Source organism: Kwoniella botswanensis, chromosome 1, assembly GCF_036426115.1.
Source record: "Kwoniella botswanensis chromosome 1, complete sequence".
NCBI classification, from domain to species: Eukaryota; Fungi; Basidiomycota; class Tremellomycetes; order Tremellales; family Cryptococcaceae; genus Kwoniella; species Kwoniella botswanensis.
Window position 1 is genome coordinate 1,040,773 of NC_088599.1, and position 27,416 is coordinate 1,068,188.

General features: G+C 45.6%; 9 protein-coding genes across 9 annotated transcripts; 4 read left to right on the plus strand and 5 right to left on the minus strand.

Annotated features, from left to right (window-relative positions):
• Nucleotides 1-533: 533 nt before the first annotated feature.
• On the minus strand, nucleotides 534-2,605 carry L199_000396 (uncharacterized protein; the record flags this gene model as incomplete). Its single annotated transcript, XM_064886163.1, has 8 exons — nucleotides 534-784; nucleotides 928-1,417; nucleotides 1,513-1,836; nucleotides 1,917-2,044; nucleotides 2,099-2,213; nucleotides 2,308-2,395; nucleotides 2,468-2,511; nucleotides 2,582-2,605. 8 exons carry the CDS (start codon nucleotides 2,603-2,605, stop codon nucleotides 534-536), a joined length of 1,464 nt encoding a protein of 487 aa, XP_064742235.1.
• Nucleotides 2,606-3,251: 646 nt separating this feature from the next.
• Nucleotides 3,252-4,630, plus strand: L199_000397 (uncharacterized protein; the record flags this gene model as incomplete). The annotated part of the gene is made up of 4 exons (XM_064886164.1): nucleotides 3,252-3,670; nucleotides 3,755-3,804; nucleotides 3,904-4,035; nucleotides 4,146-4,630. 4 exons carry the CDS (start codon nucleotides 3,252-3,254, stop codon nucleotides 4,628-4,630), a joined length of 1,086 nt encoding a protein of 361 aa, XP_064742236.1.
• Nucleotides 4,631-5,399: 769 nt separating this feature from the next.
• Nucleotides 5,400-5,831, minus strand: L199_000398 (uncharacterized protein; the record flags this gene model as incomplete). The annotated part of the gene is made up of 1 exon (XM_064886165.1): nucleotides 5,400-5,831. The coding sequence occupies one exon, from the start codon at nucleotides 5,829-5,831 to the stop codon at nucleotides 5,400-5,402; it is 432 nt and encodes a 143-aa protein (XP_064742237.1).
• A 1,457-nt stretch (nucleotides 5,832-7,288) lies between these two features.
• On the plus strand, nucleotides 7,289-8,533 carry L199_000399 (uncharacterized protein; the record flags this gene model as incomplete). Its single annotated transcript, XM_064886166.1, has 5 exons — nucleotides 7,289-7,425; nucleotides 7,525-7,726; nucleotides 7,795-8,103; nucleotides 8,216-8,341; nucleotides 8,429-8,533. 5 exons carry the CDS (start codon nucleotides 7,289-7,291, stop codon nucleotides 8,531-8,533), a joined length of 879 nt encoding a protein of 292 aa, XP_064742238.1.
• Nucleotides 8,534-9,992: 1,459 nt separating this feature from the next.
• L199_000400 (uncharacterized protein) lies at nucleotides 9,993-14,482 on the plus strand (the record flags this gene model as incomplete). The annotated part of the gene is made up of 19 exons (XM_064886167.1): nucleotides 9,993-10,112; nucleotides 10,181-10,363; nucleotides 10,441-10,635; nucleotides 10,701-11,235; nucleotides 11,294-11,428; nucleotides 11,507-11,916; nucleotides 12,006-12,219; nucleotides 12,279-12,316; nucleotides 12,384-12,391; nucleotides 12,557-12,634; nucleotides 12,695-12,760; nucleotides 12,820-12,864; nucleotides 12,936-13,074; nucleotides 13,154-13,325; nucleotides 13,383-13,429; nucleotides 13,498-13,613; nucleotides 13,688-13,772; nucleotides 13,839-13,857; nucleotides 13,929-14,482. The coding sequence occupies 19 exons, from the start codon at nucleotides 9,993-9,995 to the stop codon at nucleotides 14,480-14,482; spliced, it is 3,159 nt and encodes a 1,052-aa protein (XP_064742239.1).
• A 437-nt stretch (nucleotides 14,483-14,919) lies between these two features.
• Nucleotides 14,920-17,654, minus strand: L199_000401 (uncharacterized protein; the record flags this gene model as incomplete). Its single annotated transcript, XM_064886168.1, has 2 exons — nucleotides 14,920-17,104; nucleotides 17,158-17,654. 2 exons carry the CDS (start codon nucleotides 17,652-17,654, stop codon nucleotides 14,920-14,922), a joined length of 2,682 nt encoding a protein of 893 aa, XP_064742240.1.
• Nucleotides 17,655-19,056: 1,402 nt separating this feature from the next.
• On the minus strand, nucleotides 19,057-21,716 carry L199_000402 (uncharacterized protein; the record flags this gene model as incomplete). Its single annotated transcript, XM_064886169.1, has 3 exons — nucleotides 19,057-21,210; nucleotides 21,267-21,467; nucleotides 21,540-21,716. 3 exons carry the CDS (start codon nucleotides 21,714-21,716, stop codon nucleotides 19,057-19,059), a joined length of 2,532 nt encoding a protein of 843 aa, XP_064742241.1.
• Nucleotides 21,717-22,711: 995 nt separating this feature from the next.
• On the minus strand, nucleotides 22,712-25,597 carry L199_000403 (uncharacterized protein; the record flags this gene model as incomplete). Its single annotated transcript, XM_064886170.1, has 16 exons — nucleotides 22,712-22,817; nucleotides 22,885-23,069; nucleotides 23,126-23,193; nucleotides 23,245-23,308; nucleotides 23,351-23,398; nucleotides 23,462-23,524; nucleotides 23,588-23,658; nucleotides 23,716-23,823; nucleotides 23,880-24,118; nucleotides 24,172-24,212; nucleotides 24,275-24,388; nucleotides 24,445-24,533; nucleotides 24,584-24,794; nucleotides 24,854-25,229; nucleotides 25,280-25,398; nucleotides 25,457-25,597. 16 exons carry the CDS (start codon nucleotides 25,595-25,597, stop codon nucleotides 22,712-22,714), a joined length of 2,043 nt encoding a protein of 680 aa, XP_064742242.1.
• A 697-nt stretch (nucleotides 25,598-26,294) lies between these two features.
• L199_000404 (uncharacterized protein) lies at nucleotides 26,295-27,340 on the plus strand (the record flags this gene model as incomplete). The annotated part of the gene is made up of 5 exons (XM_064886171.1): nucleotides 26,295-26,444; nucleotides 26,506-26,637; nucleotides 26,719-26,877; nucleotides 26,937-27,147; nucleotides 27,213-27,340. The coding sequence occupies 5 exons, from the start codon at nucleotides 26,295-26,297 to the stop codon at nucleotides 27,338-27,340; spliced, it is 780 nt and encodes a 259-aa protein (XP_064742243.1).
• Between the last annotated feature and the right edge of the window lie 76 nt (nucleotides 27,341-27,416).

Sequence of the window (27,416 nt, forward strand, 5' to 3'; positions counted from 1 at the left end):
AAATGACTGTCATTGGGAAATTCGATGGACTGACTCCAATGTGTTTTCGGATTAATGTCTCTTCACCTGAAGAAAGGCATAGATCATCCTATTTCACCTTTGATGCTAAAAATTCACATAACCTATGCGTTACTCTCGATTGGAGCTAGAATAGAAAAGAACGGTGTAGGATTGGTAAAATACCAGCCCAGTCACCACACTCTTCAAGGCTACGAGTTTTTTGTATCACATCATCATATCTCCTTGTCCTGTCGGTGTTCTGTAATCTGATTGTATAGTGATATGAGAGTATAGCATAGGAGAGAAGTTTGCGCCACAGAATCACCCATCTACAGTTGTCTCCTTCGGCTGCTACCCACTACGTACGTAGTCTACGAGAACATCATAGATGGGTGCATTCATCCATGGTAAAATCACTTATACCTTTTGTCTTCTACTCTTGACATGTGCGTATGAATATATGTGCATCCCAGACTCTATCATACAAACCCAACTCGTTTACTATCTATCTCGCTTACAATACCTCTCTATCTCTATACCATACTCAAAGCATCTTGTAAACCAGCAACTTCCATAACACCCCCTACCAAATGTAAACTTCCAGCAACCAATACCTGTCTCTCGCCTGCTTCTCGTACGATCTTGACAGCATGTTGGATGGAAGGTACAGCGTGGACATTATCAGGATTGTACTCAGGGTTCAGCTTTAACCATGCATCTCTAAGTGCGTTTTGGGTGGCAAGCTGAGAGAGGTCATTGGGATCTATGGCCGTTGCGTGGAGGTCTGGAAATGAAGTCGAAGATATTAGCCAGATTTTACGCATCAAAGGTCAGACATGTAAAGTGTGGGAAGTAGTGAGAGGTGATGATTTCGAATAACAAGAAGGGTTAAAAGGAGAAGGCCATTGAGATGGAACGATAACTCACCACTTTTGAAATGCCCATCTGTATACGTAACATTCGTACAGAAAACAACTTTTGCGAACCCTCTTCCTAGATCTTCTCTACTCACTCCCTTAACTTTCGATCCAGTTTCGAGTAATTCATTCAATAACGATTCGCCCGCTCTTCCACCCGAACAGTTGAATATCAATACATCAGGTTTCTTACCTTCTGCAAAAGCCCATTCTGCGCATGATCTTAACGATTCTATCGTATGTGCTCCATCCAATAACCAGGTGGTCTCGCCTTGTTTCACCTGTTGACATCGACCCGGCCAACGCGTCTGCGCTAACGGTTCGACAAAAGACTCGGGTATTGAAGAAGAGGAGGAAGAGGAAGATGGTCGGAAAGGGTATTTCTGTATGGAGAGGAATTTGGAACATAGCGCTACGGCGAGTGAGGCGTTGATAAGTTGATGAGAACCTGGTAAGCCCAATGGCGTGGGAGGTATCGTGGGGATCACTTCGAATGGAGCCTTGATAAATCAAAAGTAAATTAGCGATGGATGCTCGATACAACCTACTTTTAAATGCAAAATGTCGCGAAACACAAAGATATAGGTCTACTCACCCCATTCTTCTCAGCAACCTCTTTCAAAACTTCCCCTCCCTTGTCCTGCACAACACTTAATGCAGGAACATCCTTCTTATATATCCCAGCTTTGTTCCTCGCTATTTCCTCTATCGTATTTCCCAATACGGCAGTGTGATCCAATCCCAGACTCGTTATACCAGTGACGATGGGTTTGGGTACGATGTTGGTGGAATCGTATAGACCGCCTATACCTACTTCTAGGACTGTTGCTGTAATGGATTCAGATAAGAAGACGTGGAACGCTAAAAGGGTTAGGAGTCGGAAATATATTGGGAATTGGGGTGTTTGAGGTGTCAATGTCTAAAGAAGGAGATATCAATCCGATCAGTTTACAGAGTCAGATGACAGACGGACGACAGATGCAAGGGATAATTGCTGACTTTAGAATCAGCCTCCAACTTCTCCCAAACTTCAAAGAAATACTTGGCGAATATTTCTTCGGATATCGGTTCGCCATTGATCCTTATCCTTTCTCGTACCGCACACAGATGAGGTGAGGTGTATAATCCTATTGTCCTTGATGTCAGAATGCATAAGACAATGCAAGATGTTTCGGACTCACCAATCTTACCATTCGGTATATGTGTTCTTAGAATGCGCTCTGTGAAGGCAGATGTTGACCCCTTCCCTTTCGTTCCTGTTATATGCACGACACTGAGCTTGTTGAGATCGTCAGGCTACATCATGACAGCAATACAATCAGTCGGCTTTGTACGGTGAATACTCCTATGCTATAGAATATGATCTGATAAGATAAGAACTGTCATTTACCTTATATCCTATCTTCCTCAGGTAGTCGTGCATCTCGGCTACAGCATGTTCATTCAACCTTCCTCCTGATTTACGTATCGCTTCGATGCTGCAATCAAAAGGTATTACTACCATTGAGCCCTCTTCCTGCACAAGACTTTGACGAGATACTGTGACTCACGTTGCTGCATTTGATTGACAAGTATTCAACAACGAGATGGCCTCCTATAGATTCAATTGCCATCACATTAGCTCAACTCGTCCGGAGATACTTGACACCCTCGCCACAACTCACAGAGTAGGTCTTGTTTCTCGCCATATTGTATAGTATCGAGCTTAGTCTCATGAACGATCACAGGTATCTCTCACAGCTGTAGGTCTGATATAGGTCGATTTTTGATCTCGATTCGAGCTTTGACCTCTGATTGTTATCTTTGCACTCTGTATCAACATTTCATGACTAACTGGAACTCAGGGTCAAAGCACGTGACATCTCGAGCCGAAGCACCGTGCTAAATGGTCTACTGAAATAGATAGAGAATGCGATTCCATATCTACCTGCTGATATTCCAAATCTTGTTTGAACGATTTTGGAATTCTTACTCTCCTTCTGGTATCTTGCCTTGTGACAATCCAATATGCTCAATCTACCTACAGCCCTACAGTTGTTACCCTTTCCAGCCGCATTGTATCGCATGTTGTGAGATGCTCGGTAATCCGAAGGATTTGCGTCACTCCAAATACTGTTAAAAGTATTTAGGATTTCGGGATGATCTACCATGTCATTCGTTATCAACTGACAAACAATTAACGAATGTAAGACTAAAAAGCTTTTAACACGATGATACTCTTCTTTGTGTATATAAGATGAGAAGGAAGCATGTTTGTTAAGTTGACTTACTTCTCACTTCTTATTACTCGATGATCATTGAATTTACTGCATCTCATCGTTGATCGCTCTATCAATGTCAAGCTCACTTCCACCCACTTCACACACTCAGACGATCACACCTACTTCTACAGCTAACAACTCCACTACCGATCTTATCACACGTGCTTATACTCGTACATCAATGAACGATCCAGCACGAGAGCCAAGGCCGACCTCTGAAACACCGGCAAGCAACCAGCAATGCCCGGCTGAAGGAGAAGTATGCGGGAATGAGCAAGAGGTATATTGGGAAGGTCAAAAACAAGAAAGGAATGTTCAAAACACATGTACATCGAATGATCCCTCTCAGAACATTAACACGGCCACATCGACCACCGCCAAGGTGGTGTTCCCACCTTGGAAGAGAAATGATAGATGGTCAGGTTGGATGAGCGATACAGTCACTGCTCAGTCGTTGGTACTTTGTCTGATCTTACAAGCTTTCTCTACTGGGTGAGTCACAGACATTTATCTCCTACTCCCATCCATTTCTCTCGAAAGAAGAGCATTTGCTGATGTCCTTTATCGATTATGCAGTATATTGGACGCAACTACTTATCTTGATTTCTCGACATTCGCTTCTAATCGTAAGTTAGCCTCTTGCCCATATCATACCCGTCAAACACAATGTTTATATGAGATAAATCGCTTATTTCAATTTTCAATTTTTGCATTTGCTCATGTAGAAACCGGTAATACCATCCTACTCACGGTGGCGATAGTGAGAGTATCGGGCCATCTACTTTTGTTGACCGGTGTCTCCCTCGCAAGTTTCTTGAGTGCTGCTTTGGTATTTGGACATATTGGACATCTTGTTGGTACGTCATACGATCATTCCCGCTCTCTTCCCAATCACGTCCCATGTGCATACACCTAATACTTCCTATACCTTACGGAAGCCCGACGCTAATCCTGTTCCACGTTCTAGGCGTCCGAAGACGAATCTGGCTACTTCTCAATGTCTTCTGTCAAATCATCTTCCTGATCCTCTCAGCCATCTTCCTATCACCCTCTGGTCCAGCTCAGACTCGACTCGGAGCGAAACACGAGTGGGTAATCATATCCCTGTTCGCAATTATGTCAGGCGCACAAGTATCAGCTGCTCGTCAGGCTTCTATACAAGAAATCCCCACTGCACCTATGACTTCCTCCTATGTCGATTTGGTCTCGGACAAATACCTATTCGTAGGGTTTAATCATAAACACTCAAGCGGCAGGAACAGGCGACTGGCATATATTTCAGCGATGATCATAGGAAGTTTCATCGGTGGGATCATGCACAAGTATGCGGGATCATGGGTTGTAGTGGTCGTTGCTATGGGATTCAAGTTGGCGGTGATGGGGTTGATGGCTGTGGCTCCCGCGGAAATCAAGGAGAAGAAGGAGAAAGCGAATGGAATCAATGCTTGTTAGCGTTAGGGCGTCAGGCAAATTGTGTATATTATAGAGAATTGTATCTTGTATATATTGCTGTTTAGCTTGTTATATTGACAATCGCTTGCAATCTTCATCTCATCCATCATATGCGCTCTTAATGAGACAATTGTGTATAGTACTTCCCTTCTGTCCCATTATGCCCTTGTATATATCTTTAGAAGCCGCCCGTTATGGCTATCATGACAGTATGGATTCTGCGATCAATAACACCCTACGAAAGGTGCTTAGGTGAATCGCTCATGCTGCTTTTGAGGTTGACTGATGGCACAAAGACATCATACCTCATCATAGGTTTAAGTATTGTTCATTGTAGGCAAAAAAAAAAAAAAGTAAACACGAAGGTATGTGGAAATGTGGCATGAAACCTCACATAATTCATTACCATACTCTGGATCCAACATCCTCCGAAAGACCTCCAACATACAAGTCCACCCAAAGATATCTCGTCAGCTCAATACTTTACATTCAGTGCATGAGATTCCATAGGAACTAATACGTTGATAAGGGTAGTATACGACAGATGGAAATGGAAGTGGAAGTGGATATAGGGGTGTTATGGAAAGCTTTATTAGCAGTCTTGTTGACTGACGAGTATCATAGTTCACGAAATCGAGGGATGCAGATAGGAAGTGGGAGAGTGCTGGTGATGGGATGAGTGGAGGACTAGAGGGAAATGTAGTCCGGTCATAGGCACTATATCTACTTGTTCGAAATGAGTGGTACATACAACAAGCCCGTTCAGCTCTCAGACTCTTGCTCGATTCTCGTTCATCTCCACCTCCTTAGTCGGAACTTTGTCTTCTTCATTCGCCTCGGGTTCGGGTTCGGCAGCTTGTCTGGGATCTTTATCACCTCTGATACCGCCTATCACTCTTTTCTTATCATTTCCATGAACCTGCTCGAAGTCTTCGATAGTCGTACCGGGATAGAAGTATTCTCTATCATATTCATGACTTTCTTTACCATCTTTGCCGACCCTGGTCCAATCCATAACATCCCAGCAGATGGTGATTACGGCATCTTCCTCAGTCATTGAAACCCAGATGAACTGGACGACATAGCCTGCAAGGTGATAGAGGACTCGAGATAAGGCGAAACGTGTGTATTCTTGGTCGTGTGATAATTCGAGTTGATGAGTATCAACTTCCTCGGAGACGTTGACGTCACAGACCACCATAGTGACTGATGTGAGTGTTCCTGGAATTTGGTATGGACCAACGGACGAGTAATCATACTGTATGCAAGAAGAAGCTGGTCGAAATTTATGTGGGAAGCGTTTGACGAGAACAATTACAAATGACTTGAGGAATTTTGAGCTCGAGTCAACTTTGCTGACTTGTGGTACAGTATTTGACGTAAAACAAGAGCCTGTCACTAGATATCCTTTGAGCACGGTTGATGATTCATTCAACAAACATCGTCAAAACATCAGGACTCAGCTTGACAATGGCACGTTCTCTATTGAAAAAAGTGATGTTGATCCAGCATGTGAGGATAGGGTATATAGTATATGCGATTCCTTGAAAATCTAAGAGTACAAAGAAGCGAGTTTTTGAGAATCGTCGATTTAGGGAGATCATTGGAAGAAGACTATCAGACAATCGATCTATAATATGGATATGTCGTCAGCTCAAGGCGTACTGGGATCAGATAGGTATCACAAATTATTTCTATACCACTTACCGGATCATAACGCATAACGAATCCTGGTTCAGCACAAAGCCCTCACTACTGATCTTTCCCATTCCACCCATTGAGAACCTTGGTCAAAGGGACATGGGTGGAATTCTCTTCATGGATGATGTCGGCTTGGACCGTATCGGTCTCGTCGGAGATGTTGGTAAGGCAGATTACCATTTTGGATCGGTATACCGTGGTAGATGGTAGGAGAGTTGTAAGTGGTTTAATGAAGGTTGTGTTGCGTAGAGGGTATTGTGGAGTCAAGAAGGGACTCCCATGTTCTTCTGAGACCTTGTTTGCTATGAGCAACTCCCATGTCTTATTGGGGCTGACTCATTGATCATATATCGAAATCTGTTATGCTTGGTTACCAGGAACTGCAAGCATCCGTTGGTGATGCACTTTTGAGCTGATACGCATACGTGATACAAACATTTCGACTACTCATTTCAGATGATCGTTGTTCTCCTCAGTAGGGGTCCATGGCCATGGGGATGGCCATAGTGATATCCCATGTGCCGCTGCTCCAGTCCCAAGAGGGACCGCAATAAGCCCTGGTGTTCTATCGATATACGAGCCCATATCGCGGAGTAGACGTTTGAAGAGGTTGATCATGGCGGTATAATGAATGAGGAAGAATAGTGTAGAGCTCCTTAGAATCGTATAACGAACATTCGTCAAACACGATACTCTGACTTGATAGTCTTACACACTTGCATGACTGGATGTCATTGCATCTTTTAGCAAACAAAAGTAAGCCACTGCCGATAGGTTTATGCAGCCTGTCGGATATTCGGCTAGAGCGTGTTCCGAGCTAAGTGCCACTTTTATACCACGTGGTGGTTCATCATCATTCCTCCACGTCCACCTACCAGAGCAAGAAGCAATAATCGATCACTTCAAGAATAACTGTACATCCATCAGAAACAAAAGAGTATAGACCATCTCATCATCATGCTCACTTCGCTACGTCGTCTGGCTCTGCTCGGTCTCGTAGCAGCTTCTTCGGTGGTCGGAAAGGGTGCGATAGGGATCAAACAGGGGAAAGTAGCTGTTACTTCTTCTGATGGATTGGGGGATGCTACGTATACGTGAGTCATCCACCTCAAGCTCCACTTGTCCAATCATGCATCTTTTGGTACCAAGAAGGAGCTCTGAGGAAAGCTGATAAGGCCATCAACGGATCATAGACTGAAGGAACCTACACCTCTTCCCTCGCCCATCACTCTGACCGAAGGATCAACGTTCAAGCTTTCATTCTCCGTCGTTGACACCACCTCAGGCGAAAGTGTATATCCTCAACAAGCTCATCTGCTGTTCGAAGATCCGAAAGGGGATGATGTGACTCTACCAGTCAGCGTGAAGAGTAATGGCAAAGCGCAGATTACCATTGTACGTCAAACCAACCACTTTCTCTATATACTGCGGAGTAAACTAATCCAACTATTTTACCAATATAGAACACTGCCAAACCCCATCCAGCACTTCTCACGACCCACGGCTCATTCCATCTCACCCTCCTTCTCAGCTCCCTAGACTCCCTCGAACCCCTTGCATACCCCCTCGGACAACTCTCCTTACCACCTTCTATCCTCAAACCCATCCCTAGAAAACGACATGACCTCCCTCCGAGACAGGGCGAACCTGCGTTCCAACCTCAACAGGAGATATTCCATACATTCAAAGAGGATCCTAAGACTGTTGGATGGACCTTATCAATCATTGGGACTATAGTTACTTTGGCTCCTTGGACGGTATTGTTGGGTTTGGTAAGTCAACTTTCCTACTGCTGCGGAATCGATTTTCGCAGACATAGTCCCATGGTACTGCAAATACCAATCTTAATTAATGAGAATGACTAATGATGTATGTTATTTACAGGTCGGCAAGATATCCCCTTCACTCAATTTCCAAACTCCCCCTGTATCATCGTATATCTTCTTGTTGGTGTTGGGTGCATTGGAAGCGTTGATATTTGTTTATTGGCTCAGACTCAAATTATACCATGTAAGCGCAAAATTTCTCTTTATAATTGACGAATCTTCTGGTCGTACATCACTGAACTAGACACATGCTGACTCTGTTGTGGAATAGCTCTTACCTGCGTTCTTGGGATTGTCAGTTATCGCTACTTACACCGGTATAGTTGCGCTTAGGGAATTGAGAGCTAGAAGACTGAAAGCTGGCGGTGCGCCATAGGAGGGAAGAACACAGTAGCAGGTCAGATTGGAGAAGATAGATGATCGAGTGGGAGGAGATAACGCTCATAGACTTGATAAAGATAAGAAATGCATGAACAATACCGTGCTATAGACATAAGAGATTCAACGATAATATCATGTACCCAATATATCTGGATGGCAAACATTATTCGCAAATCCTGATAGTCATGTCTACTACCTGTTTCATGTCATCACAGATCTGGGAGAGTGGGGATAGACACTGTATCTGTCTGTAGATAAGAAAGTAAGGCGAACAAACGTTTCATCCCCTTGAACACGCCTTCCTTCGTCAGCAAGAATGAGCACAAAAGTCCTTATCAAACGTGATGTGCGATAAGCACATGAAGTGAATAACTTATCGTCTTTCTCCATTGCCGACAGATCAGGCCTTTAGTTCTCTTGGCAAAAATATGTGAAGCCAATGTCAGTCATTGAACGTTCACCAAGCCCGAAGGAGGGGCATATCGACAATAAAACGTTCATGCTTCACCTGTCAGTGTTATCAAGAACTCGAATTCGAGGCCGAAACAGGGAGATAAGGGTATGCAGTGTGGTGATGTTGATTGTGATTTCAATGCCAAGGGTGAAACGATGAAACGCGCATTGATGTTTTCATTTGGCCGAGTCGTGCGTGTCTGTGATTGTGATTGTGATTGCCAATTGCACTAGTGTAGCTGGTAGTATCAGTTCCCATCAAGCAGATTCCATCGAGGGATTTGCTATCAGTAGAAAATGCCGGTGTTAACATGACGATGTTACTATGTAAGCACACTCCACCATCGTTTATGTAGCCGAGAGGAGAAGGTGGAGATGAGAGAGGGGCTGTTCTAATTTGGGCTACTCACTTGGAAGTTCACGTGGTAAAATATTGCGTAATTCAATTAAAATAGATCAACACAGCTCTCCCCCTCTTCCCTCCTTCTTTCTCGGTTGTAAATCGTGTATTGTAGATCTCTTCCACCCTCCTTTGGTCATCAAAGCTTATGCTCACCATATCGAACGTTTCCTTTGTATAAAACACCATAGCCGCATCAATTAAACCCTTATCTATCATTCAACCCTTTACTACCCTCTTGTGTAAAAATTCGAGATCGACATCAACATCAACACCTGGACCGGGACTCGAAAATCACACGTGTAGCAAGAGAACAGAGTTACATCTTCCTGTCTATTATCACAAATTTCTCAGGATCGTTGTCGGGACTGTACTACTGGATCACCTCATCTCCATCCCTCTAGTATATAACCAGAACGAAAACACTGTATGGACGATATGGTTGTACCTCCAATATAAAAGCTGTCTTCACCCGGTCTCATGATAATCAAATAATCAAATCATACCGACACATCTACATCTATAATATCACCAACTAGTGATTAATCTAAAAGTAGCGATTGGATTTGAGACCGTTCTATGAAGACCGATGATATCGAAAATGCCATCATTACCTTCCTTACCATCCCATCTCGCCTTACCTACCACGGCGCAGAAATGGAGAACCAGATTTTTCAAATCATTAAACTTTTATCGTATACATCTATTGGCTTTTACCATAGTAAGTAACGTCCGTCTCACATGTTCTCTTTCTTACAACGAACTGATCGACGTGTTTGTACAACACAGATTCCGTTGATATTATCGGGGATCATGTATGGAGCGAATACCGAATATCATATCGATTATGTGGATTGTCTCTTCTGCTGCATGTCAGCTATGACTGTGACTGGTCTAGCTACGATAAATCTCAGTACGCTGAGTGCGTTTCAGCAATTTTTGTTATTCTTTCAAATGGTTATAGGTAGTTTGGTAAGTCCTCTGGCGTCCACCTATTTGCTATTGACTCAATCCAATGCTCACGACTGACTGACCCGGTCTGTAAATAGACCTTCGTATCCATCCTCATGATTGTCGTCAGACAATACTTCTTTCGACAAACCTTCAAACACGTATTGAAAGAGCGTCAAGCTCGATCTAAAGGTTTCAGATTCAGCAAAACTTTCTCTAGAGTCGGTACAATCGGTGCACCTGTCTCAGCTATCAGGAAGAAGTTTAGTGGGCTTACAACGAAAGATAAGCGTGTGAGTCCTACCTCTCTTCCAGGAGTCTTCGGTCCTGACCGACAGTGTCGTGTTTTTCCTCTCAGCCCGAAGAAGATGTTAAGGAAGGCACCGACGAAGGTCGGACTTCTACCCCTTCCCTCGTGATGAAACCCATCACAGCCGCCCCACCCTCTCCCAAAGGGTCTCACCACAAATCATCAGCTAAGAAGCACGATACGAAGAAAAAGGGACATAAGAAGATCAATCCCGATATGATCAAGAGAGTATCAGGTGGTGGTGTCGGACTGGTCAATCCGATGGGATGGTATGACGGTGAAAGAACTTCGATCAAGACACCTGCACCTACACCTGAACATATAGATGATGTACCTCTACCTTCGGATAATGGCGGAGTATTGGGATTGAGTCTAGACGATGGGAGAGGAGTACAGAGTGGTCAACAGCTTAATAACGCTCTGGAGAAAGCGGTCGAAGATGGGAAAGCTTCGGTGGTAGATGATGATGGACCGGTCACTCAGAGTCCTGGTCAACTTACTCCAGAGGAGAATGTTGAGGGTAGAGGTTTGCCACCTTCACCTCGGCAAAGAGTCCCATATGCCGGTCTTCAACTTGCAGACGGTGAGTGCAATCCCTTACCACAGTCAGAATCAAGCTCATGACATTTCCATCTGTGCAGATGCCTTCCCCCGATCCAAGACCATCGCGTTCGATGACGAGCAAGCGGATTACCAAGATCCAAGAGGAGCTACTACACAACGTGAAGGCGGAGGTTTCCCTAGATCTGCGACTTTCCGAAGTGCAGCTGGTGGAGGTGCGTTCATTCACCCTTGTACCCTACCTTCCTTTTCGTCGTACTCTTCCACAATGCTGATCCCTGAATTGGGTACAGATCGACTCCCTCGCGAACCAACTTTACAGTCCGGCAACTTCCCTCGTACATACACCTTACGACCTACCGTATCGCACAGGCCCGACCCGCGAATGAGCGGATTCGGAGGTTTCCCAACTCCATTTGAAATTGGTAAAAAATTATTTAGGAGGGCTTTCCCAGAGGCGACCAACAATCTAACCAGATCATTGACGATGGCCAAAACGATGACTGTGCCTCGGACGAACACCACAGCAGGCAGGGGAAGTATAGCTGCTGCCAGTGGGACTGAGAAGGAAGTCCCCTATATCTCCTTCGCAGCTGTCGTAGGGAGGAATTCGATGTTCCATAGTCTGACGACGGAACAGATGGATGAATTAGGTGGGGTCGAGTACAGAGCGTTGAGGGTGCTGTTGTATATCGTTGTTGGGGTGAGTCGTGATAACATTTCTTAGTCATACCAGAACTCGAGACAATTTACCCTTAAACAACGTCAGCTAATGCATCAATATTACCTCAGTATTTTATCTTCTTCCAGTTAGCCGCCTTTGTGATTATAGCCCCCTATATCTCGGCGCAGGGGAGATACGATCATGTCTTTGAAGCCCAACCTAGGATGGTCCAGATACCTTGGTTCGCCCTCTTTCAGTCTGTATCCGCCTTTTCAAATACGGGTATGAGTCTCTGCGACTTGAGTATGGTACCGTTCCAAGGAGCTTACCTGATGATAGTCGGTAAGTCACCTATATCATTACAGTCCGAGGAAAGCTCATTCAGCTGATTTGTTATTCAGTCGTGATTATTCTTATCTTTGCTGGGAATACGGCTTTTGTAAGTTGTACCTTCTTCAGTCTTCCATGGATAACCAGACTGATCTGGATCTTGTTCTTTGATATAGCCTATCTTGTAAGTTGAACATCCCAATGCCACAGTCTTCCGTTCTACACCTAGCTCACGTACCCCGTAATCCCATGTTACTCATCAACAGTCTTCGAGGAACAGTGTAAGTCGCATGTACAATAAGTAATGACTTCTAGCAACGAGAGCTGACCTTTCATTGCTCGACTGTAGCTATCTGGTGTACAAACTCGTTCCACAATCATCTCGTGCTTCTGAATCTTTGCGATTCTTGTTAGATCATCCTCGAAGGTGTGTAGACTCTTCAATGGTTTTGCCTTAACAGAATGCTAAATGTCCTTGCATTGATAGATGTTTCGTATACCTCTTCCCTTCCACTCAGACATGGGTCCTAATGCTCGTCTTGATCACTCTCACGTAAGTCATCATGACTGCCTTTTACTAACTGTTGTTCTTATACTGATTGTATGCTACAGCTTGATCGATTGGGTCAGTTTCCTGGTTTTGGATATTGGTACACCGTAAGCTAGCTCCCTTTTGCATCTTCCGAAAAGCGTCTCTTTCCTGAACGCGGTCTATCATCCCCTATCAGTGCCATCGAGAGTATTCCTGTTGGTACAAGGATCGCAGCTGGTCTGCTACAGTCTGCAGCTGTTCGAGCAGCAGGATTCGGTATTGTTGCTCTTGGCGCTTTAGCTCCTGCTGTCAAGGTTCTATATGTAATTATGATGGTATGTGTTTGTCGAATCTCATTGGCAGTTATTGTCTTATGACCTTTTGTTTTGCTGATTTTTTCGCCGTAACAACTAGTATATCTCCGTTTACCCGATTGCATTATCGGTCCGAGCTACAAATGTATACGAAGAGAAGAGTTTAGGATTATTCGGCGAAGAAGATGACGACGAGTATGGTACGGAAGGTGAGGGTGCTCAGGCTGTAGCGAAATATATCGGTTGGCACGCAAGGAGACAATTGGCTTTTGGTAAGTTGGCAAGATGCAAAGCCAGTCGGTTGTGAGCTGATTTGCTCGTCCTTGCAGATATCTGGTGGCTTGCTTTTGCTCTTTGGCTTATATGTATAATTGAGGTATGTGCAAAGTCTGACTCCACAGTGTGCCCTGTTGTCATACTCAAATGATTCTCATATACTCGCAGCGAGGACACATCAACAATGAAGAAGACAACTTCAATATTTTCAATGTCATTTTCGAATTGGTCAGTGCGTATGGTACAGTAGGCTTGAGTTTGGGTGTGACATATGACAATTTCTCGTTAGTGCAACTCTGTAATCCATTCTTCTCCTCAAAGAACACCAGAGCTGATCATAGTTGTCTTTGCATGTTAGGTTTTCCGGAGGTTTCCGAAAATTATCCAAATTGATCATGGTCTTCGTCATGCTGCGAGGTAGACATAGAGGATTGCCTGTTGCTGTGAGTTACTATATGATTTTGATACATTGAGACGTCAGCTGATTATTGACATCTGCACATCTTCAGATTGACCGTGCAGTGATGTGTGAGTTCTTAATCATCTGGCACCTGAGAATGATCATATCATATGACTGACCAAAATTTACTGTTACACAGTACCTAAAGACTTCACTGCAGCAGAAGAAACAGCATTCGAGGAAGAACGATCTCGACGAGCATCCCGACGTGGAAGTATGTTCGAAGGCGATGTATTCAGCACCCGAAGAGGATCATTCACCACGCTCTCTGGAATGGCAGGACCAGGAACAGGAGGAAGGGAATTATCACCTATACGTGGACCTAACACTGCATTACCAGGTCAACATCATCATCATCTACCTGGCCAACCCAGCTCTCATCATATACATCATAGTCCGAATCCTAACAGCAGTCATCATCGATCGACATCTTTTGGCGGATCTTTACCTGTACCTGGATCACCTTCGAGCAACTTCAGCGCGGCTACTAGTGGAGGAGTCGATCGGGGCTCACTTCAATTCTCTTTACCTCGTGTGGAAAGCTTGGAAAGACCTAGTGCCATGGGTATGAGGAACTTCAGGCCTGGCGCAGCTGCCTCGGGATCTCTTACGCCCGTGAAGGAAAGCTCAATGTCGAGGAACCCTACGATCGTCCCACAACAAGATCCTTTGAATGATAGCGCTATAGTGTAAATAAAAAGAGGGAGTTGGTTGATTCGCATATTGTTACACACACACACACCATCATTACATATTTGCATTAGATCATTTTATACACAAATACAATTTCATACTTATAATCTATAACTTTAGCATGTCTTGTCCTGTGGAATTTCGGCAGGTATCACCTTGTTGTGCTATTTAACCATTCAGGGCTGTCTATATGATGGATGTATATTATACAACGAGTTTCGTGCAATAATTGCATTTGGCGAACAATAAAAGCATGAGAACTAACAAATGGGCGTCGTCATGAATCACAATAACGATAATTGATTGACATCTAAATTAATGCATTGATACTCACAATCCGAAATCCGACAGTTACTGCTTATATATCTATATCTGTATGTATGTTTATATAAATGATATCATGTATGGCTCGTCAGACTACACTTTGAATCATTCCACTATGCCGCTGCATTTTCCTCTCCCGCTCTTTCCTCTGCATCAGCAGCTGCCTGAGCACCAAGCTGCACCAACGCTGTGTCACTTCTGGGTCTGATTAATCCACTACTGTTATTCGTCAGATCCGTCGCACTTCTGGTCCTTTGCATATCCTCCGAAGCGTCGTACGTGGGTAACGCGACATCCAAGGGAACGACTCCACCACCTAGGAAACCTCTCGAAGCTATAGCGTAAGAAGGTACTCTAGATAGTGGATCTACATCTTCTTCTTCCTCTTCTTCCTCTTCATCACCGTCTGCACCACCAATTGAAAATCGAGGTGGACCGTTCGATACGACGTTCGCATGCGGTGCGAAAGATACGTGCGACCGTTCGTTGCCATGTCCATTACCATTGGTCGAAGAGTGAGAACTGCTCAGTCCACCTGAATAAGATGCGTTACGCGGTATACCGTTACTGTCGTTGTTAGTATTGGAACCTTTAAGGATTGGTCGACCACTACTAAGATGCGACAAAGGTCGAATATTCTTCTGTAGATGGAACAAACCATGTAAACCACCCGTATTCCTTCTTTCGCTACCTGGTCTGACATTTGATTCTTCAGCGTAACTACCAGAGTTTGAACCCGGTTGACTATATCCTCCACCTCTCTCAGGCGATGACGCCCTGGAGTTCGCTCTCGATCCTGTCCTACTACTTCTTCCCGATCGGGTGAACGAGTTCCTCCTGCTCAATGGTCTAGAAGGTCCGCGTGAGTCTGGTGGAGTCGCATTAGGCGAAGTTTCATTTGAGTGGGTTCGTAGTGCTCCTAGAGACATGAGCAATTCGCTATCTGCCCATTGACTCAACTGTCTCCTCGGTGGGACATCCGTAGCGGGGGTCGGCTCGCCACTCCGAGAAGAAGTAGAGGCTGTACCGTAACTTTGATGTCTAGTAGGCGAAGCGGGTCGAGAAGGTGGCCTACTCCTACTAGGCGGCGTATCATCATGAGGTGAAGGTAAAGGTGTAGCTTGTAATGATCGGGGCATAAATCCAGATGTCGTACCCGAATCTGCGATTGCGATACGATCATATACGTGATTACTATAACTTGGTAGATCCACCTGAGGTTCTTCAGTGGTTTGTCCAAATAATAATCCCCTGGTACTAGCTCCGGCGGCTCTCGCTTCGTCATATAGACTATGATCTAATATCAAGATAGGCAATGCACATCGTAGTTCTGAGACATGTCCGTCGGGATTGGATATCGAGCAGGACCATTTGATTTTGTGCGTGATGAATACAGGATGGATAGCATGGGAAGGTGTAACCCAGTCGGGGATAGGTATGGAAAAGTGAGTGTTGATTTCATCATCTCCAATTTCGATATCCGTTTCTTCTGTCGAGATCGATTCGTGGGTTGAAGAGTTGGATGGTCCAGCTTGAGCGTTCCTATTACTACTACCGTCCCCATTTGGACCCGCAGCTGGACCGGGGAAATAAGAATCTTCAGGTCGTTCACCCCACGTAGGTGCTAATCTGGCTCGGGAGCCTACCACCGGTGTCTCAGCGGGACTAGACTGTCTTGAGGTTGTAAGACTTCGATTAGCAGGGGTGGGATCATACCAGTGTGATGGTGGTCTGATGGGTTCTCGAGCAACCTCTACAGCTCTACCTTGTCGCATCTCGTGCTTGACACAACTCAATACCCTCGTTTCGGGACGAGAAGAATGCCTCGTATGTACTAAGGTGTATTCCTTCAACACCGATACCACCTGCGTGACTCTAGTTCCCTTAGCTAAAGGCATGAACTTGACATTGACAGGTATCTCATCGCCGGCCGCATAAGCCTTGTATGGTAACGTAAGCGAGTACATGACCTTACCAGGCCAGGTGTTTTCAATCTCCAGCGTTTGAGTGAATTCCAATGCGTCCGAGGTATACATCCTAGCGAGGGTGAACTCCTTTTGAGTAGAAATGTTACTGGCGAAACCGGTCCTGACCCCTGTAGCGCGAAGTTTGTACACGATGCTAGCGTCGCTGGAGTATGTACGAAGTGTCGAGGGAAGGTTACCGTTCAGCATGAAAGAGAATGGGAAGGAGTGGTGGCCTGCTTTGAGCGTGTGCGCGTGACCTTTCCCACCTTGCAGGAAAGACCAATCATGGGTGGTGAAGACATGGGTGAAGTGGTGATTTTTCGAGGATGTTCTGTGGGCGATTATATCAGTATCTGCATAGCTCAGAGATAGATGAGTACTCACCCTGAGCTATCTGAGAACTGAACCTTTGCTTTCCCTGTCATGTGCATCGTTAACTCCTTCAGATTGATCGCATGGGGTAAATCCAGTTCCACTCTTCCAGACAGATAAGCAGGATTCATGTCACCTCCTGCACCTCGCATGACTAAATGATCTGAATCGAGTATGATCTCTATATGCGGGGCGTGCGAAGTTCCACCGGGAGTTATCAATCCGGGTGTCGAAGAACTTGGCGTGATCAGCCCTCCCCATGCTGGACCAGATGCTGAACTGGGAGTATCTAAGCCTGAATGACTACCATACGACCCAGAGAAATAGTCTGATAAGGGATCACCAGAATCCACTGTTCCCTCACGTCTTCGTCCGGGTAAGGTGATGTGAGACGGTCGCGATGCTGGACCATTCCTGGTAGGGGAAGAGGCTCTAGATGATGGTCGAGAAGAAGCGGCTGAGCCTGGTGTAGATGAGGTGAACCCTGGTGGGTGCCAGCGGGATGGCATGTCGACTAGACTAGGACGAATGAATTGAAATTGACAATGCGAGAGGGTATCTTGCGAGATAAGGCGTATGTAAGATAGAAAGCTTGATCGGCAATGGGTGTTGATCGGATTGACCCGTATGTCCGGCCCGGAGCAGTCCAAAGGAGGGCAAGTGACTAGCGTATCGTATATAGTTGTCTGAGAGTCACCGTGAGCATAGAAACGACGATGGTGATGATGATGATGGAAGGGTATCGTTTGAAAATTGATAAAGACAAACAAGGAACCCAGGAGTACTTTATGGTTGGAGCAAAAACTTTGATAAGGACTTACAATGGGTTTGGCAATTACAATGACGTGAGAAGCGAGGCTCTAATTTCCCTAAACCAGTAAGAAACCTGTTTTTCCGGTGTGCGGTTCGAGGTGAGAGAATGCTGGGATACACACACTCTCTTCCCGATCACCTATTGGGCCTGTTGCTCGCTGCTATCGATGATAATGATATGATATACTGAAAGCATGGAAGAGAGAAGGAAGATGTATAAGGTGATAGATGAAAAACTAAGACTCTGTGGCCATCTCGTAGCTGAAGATAGCAGTCTATTCTGAACAATGCTGAATGAATTCCGATTCCTATGCATATACACTGTACTGCATTAACTGCGTCCTCTTCCGGCCGAGCATTAGTCCATGTCGATTGAAAGATGGGTACTTTTAGAGGAAGGTCCAGAACCTACGCCTACGCCTTTTTCACAAGTAAACTTATTTGCGGATGTTAACCTTCTGGTTTTATCCGAAAGGAGTAAGGAAAGCCAACAAGTGCCGCTTTTTCCTATGCGGCAATAGCTTTTCTCCGTTTTCCGTCCCGCTAAGTGTGCAACCCATCAATTTGATTCGAGCAGACCGGCTTGCTCGATTGCGCAATTGCATACACCTGATAGACGAACCATAGAACCGATCTTGAGAGATCTCGATGCGTGATGGGATCATCAAGACTAACGCTCAAAATGTTAAAGGGCCCTGAAGCGATATCATTTCATCGTAATCCCTTTGACTTTTGTCGCGACTGAGATTTCAGTTGCAAACTGAGTTCGAAATATGAAAGAGGATTTGTATTTGGAGATATCTATTATTGCATTATTATGTGCATGACCTCGTATCAAGAGGGATTCCGTAAAGAAGACAGGTAGATAGATGGAGAGAACGTTTAAAAATTATCCCGAAAAGACTTATAAGGAGACTGACTACTTTGAATAATATCATTATGAAGAAAACATCTATAGATTATGATTGTCCGTGCCAGCACAGAAGAAGAGAAATTAAGTACTACAAACACAAGCTTTACCCCCTTGTGTACATATTCCCGCATCCACTTATCTTACGATGATATACAGGCAGAGAGCTCTAGGGCACTACATACAATTTATGAGGAGCTCGATCCGACAAAGTAGTTGTAGTTGTATGTTTCAGGGGTAGTCGTGTAGGTGAAAGCAGAACCAGCGTCGTAAGAAGCGACGGTCGATCCTGATCTGGAGATGGAACCGGAGATTGAACCAGCTGACATGGCCAATTTGAGTTTGTTCAAACCGGCTGATACCTGGAATGTCTGGGTGTTTGAACCGGAAGTCAAAGTGACTGTAGAGTCGGCAGTAGCGAGGACGACGGCCCAAAGGTAATCCTCAGTGTAGTTCCATCCAGTTGGTTTACCGGTACTGTCAGACGAGGCAGTAGCGTCGTGAGGGTGAGGTCTGGCCCACATGACTATTTCATCCTCGGTGATCGAGGGGTACGAACCAGTCTTGAAGGCAGTGGCATAGTAGGTAGTCAAAGAGTTCAAGGCAGTGTGAGTGAAACCATTGGTCCATACCTCAGAGCCGGAAGGAAGAGCACCTTCGATTGGACCAATGTATGATGATTCTCCGTAATCGTTCCAGGTGAGGATCTCGACCGACTTGACTTGGTCTCGCATGGCGATCAAATCCTCCCATCGGGTAGCGTAGAGCCATTCGTCAGACTTGTACAACCAGTTCTTGTTCCAAGTAGAAGGTGAGAAGTGGGTGAAGAAGAATGGTGATACGGCAGCCCAGTATTCTTTGTCGCCTAAAGCAGAGATATATTTCTTGTCGGAGGAAGTATCGAGGTCATCTGAACCCATTGGCCAACCAGAGTTCCAGTTCAGTTCACCGTCCATCCATGAGTCGGATGAGAAGGTAGATGGGTCGGAGAAAATACTGGGGACGAAGAAGATGGATACACCAGCGTCCTCAAGAGCGCTGACGAAGTCATTTTGCCATGAGATACCGCAGTCTGAACCAGCGAAAGTAGATACCAAGACTTTGCCATCGTGTTCAGCTTGAGCAGAAAGACCAGAGAACTTCTTGACCAGGTTGACTAGGTTGCTGGCGTCGCTTGAACTACTACATGATAGGACGGTCATATCGAGAGAGAGGAAAAGCTTGAATCCGGAAGAACCAGCAGCAGAGTAGGCGTCACTGATTCGGTCGACTTGCCATGAATCAGATCCCATGTTCAAAGCGAAACCATCGATACCGGCAGCTTGGGCTTGGGAGATATCGCTGGCCCAGTTGGATTGGGTGTATGGGTACGTGTTACCGACCATGTGGTGAGCCCAAACGTAGTGAGACTCTGATGAAGCAGCTGCTGTCTGAGTGGTGCTTGAGACAGTGGTAGCGGCGGTCTGAGTGGTGCCACTAGCTACCGTAGTGGCAGCTTTGGTCGAAGCAGCAGTAGTGTTAGCAGCAGTGGTGGTGACAGCGGTGGTGGCGATAGCGGTGGCAGTGGCGGCGGTGGTAGTAATTCCGGTCTTGGTACCAGTGGCGATGAGGACACCTGAAGGTACTGAAGAAGAAGAGGTGGTGCAGTCGGTACTATTTCCGGCAGCTGAAATCAATTCGAAGAGTTCCAAGGCATATCCACCGCCACAAGCTTCCGTGGCATTGCCATCACAAACAACGTTACAAGCGTAGTCCTCGTGATATTGAACGTTCTCTGGTAGAGTATTGGCGCAGTAACATTCGTCACCGTATTCAGCACCGGCGTACTTGAATCCAGCATCTTCACAGTACGAGAGACAGCTGTCAATGGTCATTCCAGTGAAACCGAGTTTGCTGGAACCCGTAAGAAGTCGATCATCGCTGTCCACGGCACAACCGAGAGAGTACCACTCGGACGCATCGGAAGCATCGGTGTAGACTGGGTAGGAGGCAGTAGTAGTGGCAGAAGCGGTGGTGGAAACAGCATCGGTAGCATTGGCGGTGACGGAAGCGGTGGGGACAGCATTGGTGGAGTTGGCAGTGGCAGTTACAATTCCGACTGAGGTGGTACCGTTCTCCACGACAGTCGTAGTGACTTCAGTAGCGGTAGGAAGGGTGGCTGTCACTGAAGCGGTGGTGACGACACCACTACATGAGGCTAGCTCACTCGAGTTATACTGGTAAAGAGACAAGTACCAAGCGGCACCACATCCTTCACTGGTGTCACCTTCACAAGGCACGTTACAGGTCGTATCGTCTGCTCGACCACCGCCGGTCCCGACGAATTCGTCACCACAATAGCACTACAAGTTAATCGTATAAGCTGAAATTTTGATGAATCAGGTTGGGCACGACTCACCTCGTCACCGAATTCAGTAGCGGCGAAAGTGTATCCCAGTTTAGTACACTGAGTCACACATAGAAGGGGTGTGAGAGATGATGAGGAAAAAGCAAAGCCTTGCAACAATCTCTCTTCCCATGATTCACTAACACAACCAAAGTACGACCATCCAGCTGGGAGAGTGGTATCTCTCTTCTCGGGAAGTGGGGGCGGCTTGGACTAATTCGGGTATCAGGGAATATTAGCGCGACGATTTGGCCAAGATAGATAGCACATAGGAATCGAACTCACCAATCCATGTTTCGTACCGTAATACCTGGCCATGAGAGAATGTAAAGATCTCTTGGAAGCAGACAATACGCTGGCGACATGAGGGTTCGCATGTCTTCCAGGCTTTAATAATGGTTTAGCATCAACAGCTCCGGCAATAGCCAAGAGTGCCACGGCAGAAGCGACGACCGGCGCCATCTTGAAGATAGATTTCTAGTAGAGTAGGTAGTAGTCTTGAAGGGATGGATCGAAGATCTTGACGACGATTGATTAATTTGACTCGCTCGCGAGGTGAAGTAGGAGGGTGTAAGTAGTCTATACTTTGTTGAAACGAAGGTAATTGCCGTCGAGGCTAATTGAGAGCTCCTGGCTCGAAAGTCGGAATAGAGATTCTGTTGGAGGAGAAGGGAGAAGGGAGAAGGAGATTTTTCGAAATCGTTGATGAAGGAAGTACACGAACAAGTAAAGAGAAAAGAAAGGAAAAGAACATCGTACCAATCTTCATCATGGGCTATCTTTCTATATCATATTTACTCATCTATTAGCTCGTTCTCTTGGGTTGATTTTTTTCCTCTATATGACGCGCCCGCCACCGTAAAATCAATCCATCGCGTCTCTTCAGTAGGTTTCTAGGATAGGGTTCAAGTACAAAAGTTACCCGAAATCGGTAGATCGGCGCTCGCGTTACTTGGCATCATACATCAGCCTAAGCACGTAGGTTGGGTCATATCAGAAGATGGCGTCACGACCCTTTGGCCAATCCAATCTTCCAATAGCTTGGAACATGAGAGACTTTCAGCATGATTATGGAAGTATCAGGGAAAACAGCAAATGGCTGAAATCTTTCTGTGACTGCGACGCGCCGTAAAGTCGCGCTTTTTCATTTTATCCATTAGGCACATTGAACTTTCTGTTATCTTCTGGTGGAAACTGCATATCGCGTCTAAGCAAACCCGAAGAATGGAGTTGGGGGATAGGATGTCTTGAGGGTATGAACTGGATACCAACACTTATGTCTATCAACGCGTTTCCTCATGTCACGCTGCCAGGCAGTTGCCGAGACATCCGCCGTTACACTCTTAATTCTGATTATACATTTGGTACATCGAATATGACTGAAACACGTCTCGGATTCGGACTAACTGACTAACTGAGTCTGCCGGAACGAACACAATCTGAAACGGATCCTTCACCTAGGAACTCCTTCCCAAAGCTTTCTCGATCTCTTTCTCGTACTTCTTACTGATTTTGTTCCGAGCCAATTTCATCGCAGGCGTGAGCATACCATTCTCAGGTGACCTGTTTTGTTTCGAGTCAGTCACGAACATCCGGTAACTGAGATAATTAGAGTTATGAGGAACCTTACCATTCTTCTTCGGTCATAATCACATCCCTAATCAATTCGGCTCCCTTCAATCCACCTCTTTTGGCTTCGTCTCGCAATTCCCCGAGCAGGTAACTGACGATCGTCAGGTTCGAGGCCCATTCCTTCGGTCCGCCATCGTCCACTATCCCATTGGCTTTGAGACGGTTCCGAAGATTTCCTTCGTGCTGTGCGTGACTGATGAGTCGGAAATTTCGTTTCACATCTGACACGAGCGACTTACAGGATATACCAGCGCAACTGGTCGATCCGCATATGAAGGTGCGACTATACACAGCATCATCACCGAATCTACAACGAATGATCAGCCCATGCGGCACCCTCTTAGGTATGTAGACATACTACAGTGCTTGTAGATAGACTCGACCTTCTCCAAAGCCAGATATTCCCCATTTGAAAGTTTAACCTGGATCTGATCAGCTCCTTTTTAGTCCCAATTTTCACTCACGAGATTCTTAACTCGATCAATCATACTAAGAGTGCCATCGATGTTCCACTAAGTGTATAAAGTACATGATGAGCATTATTAGGCCAATAATCCGAACTCTGGAATACTTACCTGACCTATGTCACCTGTTCTATACCAACCTTCTGACGTGAAGCTCTGTTTGTTGAGTTCATCCTGTTTGAAATATCTAATTCGATTAGCGATACGAATTACAGACAACACCTACCCTTTGAACACATTGGGGCCTCTTAGCATGATTTCTCCTTGGGGAGGTTTGTTCGATGAAAGGTAGCCGGCATCGGGATAATCTTGAAAAAAGATGGTCAGCGTGAACACAGTGAGTTGTCTCGAGCACAGCCACTCACCTTGCAACTTCACCTCACAAGATGGACCTATGACCCCTACACTGCCCATGGGAGAGAATTGTGGTGTGCAGATAGTTGCCATGCCGCAGGTTTCAGTCAATCCGTAGCCTAAGGGTGTGACCAGGTCAATTCTGGCCTTGTCCAATCGATTGATCTTAACTCACCTTGTATGAGCTGTACCAAGACCGTAGACAAGAACTTCTGCGTATCCAAACTCAAGGCCCCACCTCCAGATATAGCCAACCTCAGTCTTCCTCCTGTCGCCGCTTTGACTTTCGCGAACAGGATTCTGTCGATGGCTGAGGAGAAAGGCCAGGGTAGAGTCTGTTTTCCCGATACCGCCAGATTGAATATCGTCCCAACCACCGACCCAGCATCATGTATCTTCTTGACCATGCCCTTACTGGATCGGAATGATCAGCTCCAGAACGGGATTAGGCTGATTACATCGCTTACCGAATCATTTCGTAGACTGCAGGGACACCAGGTAGTAAGGTCTATAAAAGGGGTTCGTCAATGCAGATCATACCAGTACGTATAGGAATATAGGAAGACTCGCCGGCTTATAAGCGATGAAATCGCCATCGCAATTCCTGACATTATCGTTCAAAAGTGTTTTGACTGTTCCATAAGCAATTGGTATACCAAGGAAGTAGAACGTGAACTCGAGAAACTGCTCGAGAGTCAGTACTTCGTACACCGACTGAAGTCCAAGAACAATCAGCTCACCTGCTCAAGGATATGAGTCAAGGGCAGATAAGCTAATAATAAATCCGAGGGAGTAAAGTTCTTTCCCCACAGCAACACCGATCCAGCAACTTCGAGAAGTCGTCAGCGGTATTTGGGTCTGAGGAACGTGAGAACTCACTGGACGATACGATGTTCTTATGTGTCAACAATACACCCTTAGGTGTTCCTGTAGATCCACTAGTATACATGATACAGAACAGATCATCTTCGGACGGCTTGTCGCCGAACTCAGTGACGGGCGAGTCGATTCCAGATTGCCTCAGCTCGGCGTAAGTAGTTATACGCCCACCTCTACTTTCCACCACTTTTCTAATCTTCTGTATCGTTTCCTGCAACACGATTGCACTGAGCGACGGACATGAGAAGTACATGGAATACAGGTACTAACCTGCTTGATCCTCTTTTCATCTCCATCGTATACGATCCACTTGACTCTCTCCGCTCTTTCTATCACTCCCCCTATCAATTCTACCTGGCCTTCACCACAGTAACAGAGCTCTACTTCCGGTTCATTCAAGCTAGTCAATAAGCCCTCTTCTCCCAAAGTCGTATAAGCTGTTGTAAGTACGTGACCTAGTCTTGCGAATGTCTGTGACATCAATTGCCAGTTTAGAGATGTATCAGCATATATGGATACTCTGGGTCTAAAAGCGATAGGCTGAGAGAGACTGGTAAAGCCGATGTTGATCAAGCCTGAAGCCAACGCCGTCACAGTGGAATCCAGCTCGGTATATGTAACGGGCTTGGGTGGTGACAAGGTGAAGCTATGGTAATGGTCAGTACACTCGAGTCACGCCAGCAGAACAGTACTCACTATTTCCATGACTTCTTCTCATCTCCCGAACCATCCGATTTAGGCACTATCTTTGTCTCTTCAACGACATCTACCACATCCCTATAGTAACACGCTACTTTATTACCATATTTCTCAGCCTGCAGTGACAGTCTATCAGTCTGATATCAAGAGTCCCCAGAGCATGATGACACTCACAGAGTATGAGAAGAAATCCCCTACGACCGTCACTTCATCACCTGCTGGTCTCGTCACCAGTTCGTTTGGGGAGAGGTGAGATCGTCTGATCGATGGATCCGCCGGAAGTGGTATCGAAGCTGATTTGGCTTTCCAGAACATTGCACCTCGAGCTATGGATGATCGTTGTAAGCTGAGCGGCTAGATTTGCTGAGATCGTTGAGGATTACAAATCTATGAAGATGTGTATCTTCCCAGCTGGTTGTATCGGGTACTGTTACGCTTGTGTCACCGTTGTTGTGCCTGAACCCAGATCTCCGACCTCCACCCATGACATCGACCCAGAATATCCACTGTTCGTTATTGCGATTTGTTGTTGATCCTCCCTATGCCGTGCTCGTCGTAAAACTTCGCTTATAACAATCTCTGCACAGATCAGATATAAGTTTCATGGGTGTTCAATCCCGCGTAAGCTGGGTAGAGAACACATGACATACATATAGGATATGAGGGACGAGCTCTGTGCTGAATTCCCCACTTCTCCATGAGGGAGGAGGTATCAGCTTTGCGGCGGCAGCGATAGATGTATGAAGCCTTTTCCGATGGGCCATTCAGCGTTATGCACCCAGCTCGCAAATTGCACAATATTCCACCCTGTCTGATAACAATGTACATTCAAACTAAATCGCCGCCATACGAACTCCGTTCATAGCAACTTAAGCGCTCGGCAAGACGATAACGGTATTTTGCCGAGTTTTCCAACCGACTCAAACACAACCAGGTGGATTATGGATTATCTTCCAGTTAAATCTCTTTCTTGCTCTTCTTCCCATCATCAAACGTATCTTTGTTAGACAGTATGCCAACCTACCTCAACACATACAAACCACACAAAGTAAACGTGCCGCGTGACGTTCATCTTCGTACCCAACCAGAAGAGTACGATTTCAACTACTGCTTCGAAGTCAAGGAATTACGCTCGGATCGAGTCGAGCTTCGACCCTTTGTTGTATGTGCACCTCTAAAACCCCCAATATAATGTTTGCTGACCAGATGACGCGGATGTATAGCCATCGTTGCATGCTCAGCTGTTTTATGATGAGGTATCGAAATGTTCACCAGATTTTACAGCTTGGTTGATTGATTGGAATAGTCTAGAGGACGTTTTGGTATGGGCAGAAACGACTATTAGGTCCCAGCCTGTATGTCCCCCATTCCCCAGATAATCGTATCTTTAAGTTTGATTGACGAAGATTCGAATCATCTGACATATGTTGGTATAGAGCGCTCTAGCATATGCTATATACACGGCTCCACCAGGTAGTGATCAAGCTGTCGACCCTAAGGATTATGAGTTTGCAGGAATGATATCGATGATCAACTCAGACGTAGCTCATATGACCTCTGAGCCTGGCTGGATATGTATACTGGAGAAGTATCAGGTAAGTACATATAGCTACACATCTCTTCGGCTGTTCTCGCTGATCAATGTCATGTACAGCGCACTCACGTCCTCACCCATGCCGCCGGATTGGTCATCCATCGAATCCTAGATATGCCCTCAGAAGGTGGATTGGGCTTGAGGAGGTGTCAGTGGTTCACCACTACGCTGAATGAAAAGAGTAAAGCCGCTGCATTGAGGTTGGGCTTTCAATTGGATGGCGTGCTAAGAGCCCATAGAGTACTACCCAAGGGTAAAAAAGGTGTTAGACGTAAGTAGATAAGTCCACAGTAATAGACCAGTGTTCGCTGAGTTTATGTGAATTCACATGTGTAGCCGGTAGAAAAGGAGATTATCAAGAAGATCAAATGACTAGAGATTCGTGGTTGGCTTGTATATCGTGGGATCAGTGGGAAGACGGGGTTAGAGAACATGTCGATCAGCTCATGGCTAGAAGGAAATAGAAATTTAGAACAATGAGTATGGAATGCAGTACAATTTTACGGTTGCTCTGGCATCCGCTAGCAAGTTCTCCGTTGC